The 8,595-nt window shown below is 42.2% G+C and overlaps 1 protein-coding gene across 1 annotated transcript; it reads right to left on the bottom strand.

Moving 5' to 3' along the window:
- Nucleotides 1-3,860: 3,860 nt before the first annotated feature.
- LOC130550624 (uncharacterized) lies at nucleotides 3,861-7,947 on the bottom strand. The gene is made up of 4 exons (XM_057328130.1): nucleotides 7,936-7,947; nucleotides 5,645-5,684; nucleotides 4,341-4,741; nucleotides 3,861-4,262 (listed from the first exon to the last, which is right to left on the bottom strand). The coding sequence occupies exons 1-4, from the start codon at nucleotides 7,945-7,947 to the stop codon at nucleotides 3,876-3,878; spliced, it is 840 nt and encodes a 279-aa protein (XP_057184113.1). The 3' UTR covers nucleotides 3,861-3,875.
- Between the last annotated feature and the right edge of the window lie 648 nt (nucleotides 7,948-8,595).

Genomic DNA, 8,595 nt, shown 5'->3' with positions numbered 1-8,595 from the left:
CCCAAACTCCAATGCTGAATAATGGAGAAAAAAAAACCTCGGGAGAAACCAGGCTCAGCCGGGAGGGCCAGATCTCCTCTGACGTGTCATAGCTGCACTCAGTGACCCCGACCAAAGCCACCGAGCAACGTCCACGAAGAACAGGGAGAGCCCACGAGCCGCGACCCAGGAAGCCCCACCCGCCGAAACCGTGCAGGTCCAACCCGGTCTCATTCCGCGATCAACAACAGACAACAGAGGAACAACCAGGGAAAAGTAGTAATGGCATAATTAACTTTATTCCTCTGTTGTCCGACATCGACCACAAAACAAGACCAACCAGACCAGACCCACACAGTCCCAACAAATGAAACGCCCCGAACCACAACCAACAAGCCCCCCCACTCCCTACAACACCCACCCAGCTACCTCCAATCAAAGTCACTGAGTGCAGCCATAACTTCAAACTGCTGTCGTGTGATGTAAGTTTAGCATTAAATACCAAGTATTGTAAATTTAGCATTTATGTGACAGGTAGTCCGTCTTTGCTCTCGGTTGGGGATGGAATTGTCTGAGCTGGGCCGGCCAGATGGTCGCCTTTTTCTTGGGTGGTGATGGAATTGCCTTGGATGGAGCGGGATGGTCAGTCAGTCCGCAGGCTCTCGCAGGAGGATGGCACGGGATTTTCCGATGTAGCTGGCGTAATCTCTAGTTGTGGATGGGCATATGACGTTCATCTGGGCCTGGCGGAATCTCTCCCTACCTCGGGATGGGCATCCCGAGGCGAGGGCAGAAACAGAAAGAGAATAATTAGCGTAGCTGCTGTTCATTAGCTATGTATTAGTGAATGCTTGGCTGAAAAGATGTGTCTTTAATCTAGATTTAAATTGGGAGAGTGTGTCTGACCCTCGAATAGTATCGGGGAGGCTATTCCAGAGTTTAGGTGCTACGTATGAGAAAGCTCTACCCCCTTTGGTGGATTTAGTTATTCTAGGTGTTATCAAAAGTCTGGAGTTTTGAGATCTTAGAGAGCGTGATGGGTTGTAGTGTGGTAGAAGCTCTGTTATGTAGGTAGGGGCTAAACCGTTTAAGGCTTTATAAGTAATTAAAAGAACTTTAAAGTCAATACGATACTTAATGGGTAACCAGTGAAGGGTTGATAACATTGGGGTTATGTGATCGTATTTTCTGGACCTGGTTAGAACTCTGGCAGCTGCATTCTGAACTAACTGTAGTTTGTTTATTGATGCTGCAGGACAACCACTAAGCAGTGCATTACAGTAGTCAAGTCTTGAGGTCACAAATGCATGAATAAGCTTCTCTGCATCAGCCACACATAAAATATTTCGCAATTTGGCAACATTTCTAAGGTGGAAGAAGGCTGTTTTTGTGACATTTGAGATGTGATTTTTAAATGACAGGTTGCTGTCTAATATAACGCCAAGGTCTTTAACTGTATTTGTTGGAGTAACAGTGCAGCCTTCAATTTGCAGGTCATAATCCGAAATATTCTGCTCACGTGTCTTTGGTCCGATAAGTAATATTTCTGTTTTATTAGAATTTAAAAGAAGGAAATTACAAGTCATCCAATGCTTTATATCGTCGATGCACTCTGCCAATTTGGATAGTTGGAAGGAATCATCTGGTCTTGATGAGATATATAGCTGAGTATCATCTGCATAACAGTGGAAGCTAATTCCATGTTTTCTAATAATGTTTCCAAGGGGCAGCATGTATATGGAGAATAGCAAGGGTCCTAAAACCGATCCCTGAGGTAATCCATAATTTACTTGCGTTAGATTTGATGATTCCCCATTTAAATGGACAAATTGATGTCTGTCTGATAAGTAAGATCTGAACCATTGTAGTGCCTGTCCCTGAATACCGGTATAATTGTGTAAGCGATCTAGAAGTATTTTATGGTCTACAGTATCGAACGCAGCACTAAGGTCGAGCAGGACTAGGAGTGAGATGTTACCTTTATCTGATGCTATAAGCAGGTCGTTTGTAATTTTAACGAGCGCAGTTTCAGTACTATGATGCGGTCTAAAGCCTGACTGGAATTTTTCGTGTATGTCATTATTTTGTAAGAAAGAGCACAACTGAGTGGACACTACTTTTTCTAGTATTTTAGACAGGTAAGGGAGATTTGAAATCGGTCTATAGTTTCCTAGTTCATTGGGGTCTAAGTTTGGTTTCTTGATAAGAGGCTTAATGACGGCCAGTTTAAAGGCTCCTGGGACATGGCCTAGATTAATTGACGAGTTGATAATGTTATAAATGGGCTCAATTGCAACGGGTAATAACTCTTTTAATAATTTAGTTGGTATGGGGTCTAATAAGCAAGTTGTAGGTTTAGATGTTGCAATAAGTTTAATTAAATCTTCCTGTTTTATAGGTGAAAAACACTGTAGCCTTTCTTTTGGGGCGATGGTTGGTACTAATTTATAGGACAGACTTGGAGGTTGAGATTTTACTATTTTGTCTCGTATGTTTTCGATTTTCTCTGTAAAAAAGTTCATGAAATCATTGCTACCAAGGTGCGGCGGAATACCCAGGTCAGGTGAAGTCTGTTTATTTGTTAGTTTAGCAACTGTACTAAATAAAAACCTTGGATTGTTTTTGTTAGTTTCTATGAGGTTACGGAGGTGCTCAGCCTTTGCTGCTTTTAGTGCCTTTTTATAACAGTTTGCACTCTCTTTCCACGCAATTTTAAAGACCTCTAATTGGGTTTGTTTCCATTTGCGCTCCAGTTTACGTGTTTCTCTTTTAAGGGCGCGAGTGGTGCTATTGTACCATGGTGCTGCGTTTTTCTCATTAATCTTTTTTGACTTCATAGGTGCGACAGCTTCTAATGTATTAGAGAAAATAGTGCCCAATTTGCTGGTCATGTCATCGAGCGATTCTGTATTTATTGGTATGGTTATTAAAGGAGTCAGATCTGGCAAGCTCTTTGCGAAACTATCTTTAGTAGTCGAGGTAATTGTTCTACCCTGTCGATAACGAGTTAAACGGCTGATTTCTGCAGTGCGCAGTGTACATGTTATAAGATAGTGATCAGTGACATCGTCGCTTTGAGGTATAATATCTATATTGGTTAGATCGGCTCCGTGAGATATAATCAAGTCTAGTGTATGATTAAATCGATGAGTGGGTCCATTGATGTGTTGTGTTACTCCAAAAGAGTGTAATAGCTCTGTAAACGCCACTGCTAATGCATCGTTAGCACTATCTACGTGGATATTAAAGTCTCCGACAATTAGTACTTTATCAACGTTAACCAATAGGTCCGATAGGAAGTCCGCAAACTCTTTCAGAAAATCAGTGTAGGGACCAGGGGGTCTATACACTGTAGCCAACGTACAAGAAAGCAATGATTTTTTACTGTCAATTGGAACAATTATGTTCAACGCAAGCACTTCAAATGATTTAAATTTATGCTCCGTTCTCTGAGTTACAGTAAGAAAGTCTCTAAAAATTGTTGCGACACCGCCACCTCGACCAACCGCACGTGGCTCATGCATATAACAGTAGCTTGGTGGTGTACACTCATTTAGACCGTAATAATCATTTGGTTTAAGCCAGGTTTCGGTAAGGCAAAGTATATCAAAACTGTTGTCTGTGATCATTTCATTTACAATAACTGCTTTTGAATTTAGTGATCTAATATTAAGTAGGCCGAACTTTATGAGTTTGTTTTGGTCGTTTATTACATTGTCCTCAGGTTTAATCACGATTAGATTTTTTCTCTGAGATTTGGCTATTTTGTTATTTTGTAGTATTATTCGGGGGACAGACACAGTCTCTATGCATTTGGAAGCAGTAACATTTCTAACAGATGAGTGGGAGGAACACAGACTATGGTTGAAGTTTTGACTTACCGCTGGGAGACGTAGTCAAGCGGTGCGTAGCGTCTTTGAGATGTTGTCAGACAGAAGAACCGCTCCGATGCTGCTGGGGTGCAGGCCGTCAGGGCGGAAGAGCCTAGGTCGCTCCCAGAACAGATCAAAATTATCAACAAAGAGCAGCTTCTGTTCAATACACCATGACATCAACCATTTATTTAGAGCAAATAGTCTACTGAACTTTTCATTCCCTCGTCGGTAGGTAGGAAGCGGCCCTGATACGATGATCCTCGCCGTGGGCGATGCGTTGCGTACCGTCTCGATCAGACTCCTGAAGTCCCTCTTCAGGATCTCCGACTGCCTCATCCTGACGTCATTCACCCCCGCGTGCAGCACGACAGCTCCGACGTTAGCATCGTCCTTCAGGATCGCAGGTACCTGCGCAGAGACATCAAGAACACGGGCGCCAGGAAAACAATGAGTGCGCACCTTACCTTTAGTGGAGGAAGCGCGTACGTTCCGGACGATTGAGTCTCCGATGACCACAGCGTTGCATTCCGTCTCGCAGAGGGCGGCAAAGCGGTTCCTGGTCGGGATCTCGAAGACCGGTGGCGGCGGTTGGGTCATCGCTCCAGTCCTAGCTCGCGCCTTTCGCCGTGGGTGTGCCGGTGCAGGAGTGAAGTTCATTTGGGCTGACCGTGTTCTCGAAGCCTGGGCTCTGTGCAGAGAAACACGCGGAGTAGAAGTGGAAGGAGTATTAAAATCGCGATGAAAACTTACCGCGGATTTGCGAGCGTCAGCTCTGGATGTTTCCAGCGCCGTTTTTCGTTCTCGCAGCCGTGTCTGCTTCTCTAGTAGATCCTGGATCTGCTTCTCCACAGCCTCCAGTTCCGACTGAAGTGCGATCGTTTCCTCATCTGCACACAGAGGTACAAACACATCTGAAACATTAGCCATTAGTGATGTAGTAACGAGAACAGTGTGTTAAGCAGTAAGCAGGCAGGCTGGGAATGCTAACAGCCTGAGGCTAATAGCGAGTGATCCGATAAAAATAAATTATCTGTGCGTTTAAGTACGATTTTTGGTATGGGATATATTTAAGGATATGTTTTACCCTCGGAGAATAACAATTTAAAACACAAGTCTTAAGATGTATTAAGAATAAGTTTGAAAGAGCTCCGACTCAAACCACGCGCTCTCAGCAAACAGGAAGTGACGACACACACACAAACTTTACGTGTGCCCTTAGGGCAACGGGGTTGAAACGTGGAACTTACAAGCATTAAATTAAATGTAATTAAATGTATGCAGTGAGGTGGTGTTGCTTTATTTCATAATGATTTTACTTTGTTAATGTCATACATCATCACAATCAGATTTTAAATAAAATGTATTGTACTTTTGTGTTTTTTTTCTGAAATGTTTGCATGCACGCAATAAATATTTAATGGAGAATCATGGTGTTGTGTCCGTGTTATGAAATGTTATGGTATAACGTGTAATATAATAATAACAATAGTAATAATAATACTACTGAAATGGTGACTAGAAAATGATTCCAAAAGGAACTCTGCTGGTTCTTTAATGCACCTTTAAGAGAGGGTTCCAATTGGAACCTTTTTGAAAAGGTTAAAACATGAACCTTTAAGGTTCCCCCACATTTGCAATCTCCAGGAACCTCAAAAGGTTCATTTTTGAACCTTTTCTTCTTAGAGTGTACTTTTTACAAGTTACTAACAACAAAAGTTGAAAACTACATTGAAGCTACATTAATGTCTATGTAACATTTGGTGCAAGATAAACAACAATAGATTGTTTACCTTGAGCTGGCAGTCGTCCTGGACCTTTACTGACACCTAGCTGTGTAGGCACAGGATAACATGAAAGGTTTGACAGCTATTCGTTGTCAAACATGATTAACTTATTTCACAAGCAAAGGTGTCACAAGCAGGTGAATACTCAACCTGATAAAGCAAATAGTATTCGCCTGGTTATATGATCTCAACATGTCAGCCCGCATAAGGCAAACTACTTTGTGTAAAATAAAAACAACTTTTATTAGGCCACTGATATGACTGGAATCGTTATCTCATTTATCTCATCTAAACATGCTTGTCAAAAATATGATTTATTTCTTGTAAAGCCTTTCAGTGTTAATTGATTTACTGAGTTCCCCTCAGTCAAGTCAAGTCAACTTTATTTATATTGCGCTATTTTACAATTTTCGTTGTTACAAAGCAGTTGTACATGAAACATATTGACTATAAGCAAAACATTAAAGTTATACAAGTTAAAACAAAAAAGTGAACACAGAATACAGACACACACACAGGTTCATACACACCCACATGCATAAAACACAACTCCATACGCACAGAGCACGCGCACACACACAGCAGGGTTATCAGCAGGCACACATTTAAAATAAAAGAGAGAAACACAGGTCAAATATTATACAAACTATAAATTTCTGTATGTAATAATGAATAAATTAAGCAGAATGTTACATTTTAAAGTTATATTAATAAATACGAAAACTTTAAATTCTAAAGCAAAGGACTTGACGGGTCGCCACTTCCCTCTTTCAGCTCTACAATCTCAGCTCTTGTCAGGTCGCCGCTTCCCTCTCTCAGCTCCACCACCAAGTCTGGGCATGGACTGCATCCTGCTCACTGCAGTAGCCTCAGAACAATGCGAAAAGACAGCTGAGAGTAGAGTACTCTTCTACAATCTTTGATGCAGCAAGTACATCAGTTGTTATGGAAGTGTTCCTGATTCCGGTTGATCTAACTAATGCAGCAACTAATGCAAAGGATTTGTATTACGGAAGTGTAGTGTATGCAAGGTTGAAAAGATTCATCTTTAATCTAGATTAAAACTGACAGAGTGTGTCTGCCTCCCGGACAGTACAAGGAAGACTGTTCCAAAGTTTAGGCGCTAGATAGGAAAAGGATCTACCACCTGCACTTGACTTTGAAATTCTAGGTATTACCAACTGATCGGAGCCCTGAGAACGTAGTGAATGTGCAGGACTGTAATACAAGAGAAGCTCACTCAGGTACTGAGGAGCTAAACTGTGTATGGCTTTATAGGTAATCAGTAAGATTTTTAAGTTAATGCATTGCTTAATAGGTAACCAGTGCAATGTTGATAGAACTGGGCTAATATGCTCATACTTTTTAGTTTTTTGTAAGAACTCGAGCTGCTGCGTTTTGAACTAGCTGGAATTTTTGTAATAGGCCCACAGGGCAGCCACCTAATGGTTACAATATTAATAATATTGATATTAATATTGAGTTACAATAATCTAGTCTTGACATCATGAATGCATGAATTAGCTTCTCTGTGTAACCGGTCCCACTCGCACCGCTCTGCGCGGGCCTCGAACCGGCAACGTTCCGGATGGGAGACGGGCGCTCTAACGAGGAGGCTAAAGACCGCAGTCTCTAGCTCTTGTCGCTAGAGCGTCTCTGTTGATCGGGGAATGAGGTTTTACACACTGCACAGCTCTTCACTAGCTGGCCTCCGTTACACTCACCCCCTTAAACCTCACTCCTATCTGGGTCACGGCACCAATGTAACCGGTCCCACTCGCACCGCTCTGCGGGGGCCTCGAATCGGTGACGGTCCGGATGGGAGACGGGCGCTCTAACGAGGAGGCTAAAGACCGCAGTCTCTAGCATCTGTCGCTAGAGGTTTTACACACTGCACAGCTCTTCACTAGTTGGCCTCCGTTACATCTGCATCTGATAGTGACAGCATATGACGTAGTTTAGATATATTCTTAAAATGGAAAAACGCGGTTTTACAGGTGTTGGCTTTCAAATGACAGATTACTATCAAATAAATGCCAAGATTCTTTACTGACAACAAGGTTTTTATGGAACATCCGTCAATAGGTAAACAGTATTCTTGGTAGGGTTGGGCATCGTTTCAAATTTATCGATTCCGATTCCTAACGATTCTTAGTTTTGATTCCAAAGCGGTGAAAAAGCAATAAAAGTCAAGCAAGATCAAAAATATTTATTTTGTGCCATTAGTTACAGCTGAACACACAAAAAAGTGTCCTGTGTGAGCCTTCCTTTCGAAGCAAGGGAGAAGGGGGTCTCACGTGTAGCATCATGTGCCGGTGTTCTGTCGAATTGTCCTACCCTGTCAGATTTTCCTACCGCAGGGCAAAACTTAATATAATCTAAAACCCATCGACAAAATAAACAGGTAGGATGATTTTATAGTGCAAAAAAGTGACGTAACATTGATGTGCGCATGGCTCCGGCATTGTCCCCGCACTAGTGTCATCAGCGGCTAATGAAGTGTGGGCACTCGGGATGCGCAACGCATCAAACATGGTGCATTCTTGTAATTCGATACGATGAACCCACCGCAGATGCTTTGCCATATTGCTGGTGACATCCATTTGGCAACATAATAGTTTGTCACAATAATTACACTTAGCTTTGTCGTTTTGTGACAGATGCAGCCACGCTTTATTGTGCCTTCCACGGTCCATCGTGTGAACTGACTTTTAGTATTCGAGCGGAAGGTCCTCGCAGATGGCTATGTCAGGTCAGGTGACTCAGGTCTTTACAGATGACGTTAAAATTATGTGACGGTCCGGAATCGTTAAGTGGAATCACTTTTTTTTTTAAAGGATCCGATTCCTTTCTTATGGATCCAATTCCAGAATTGGAATCGAATTTCGATTCCCAACATTAATTCTTGGTTATTACGTATGGCGGTTTTCGGTACAATAAGTAACACTGCTGTTTTG

The sequence above is a fragment of the Triplophysa rosa genome, unplaced genomic scaffold (genome assembly GCF_024868665.1).
Source record: "Triplophysa rosa unplaced genomic scaffold, Trosa_1v2 scaffold373_ERROPOS61749+, whole genome shotgun sequence".
Taxonomy (NCBI): Eukaryota; Metazoa; Chordata; class Actinopteri; order Cypriniformes; family Nemacheilidae; genus Triplophysa; species Triplophysa rosa.
This window is presented reverse-complemented; position numbering and strand designations above follow the sequence as displayed.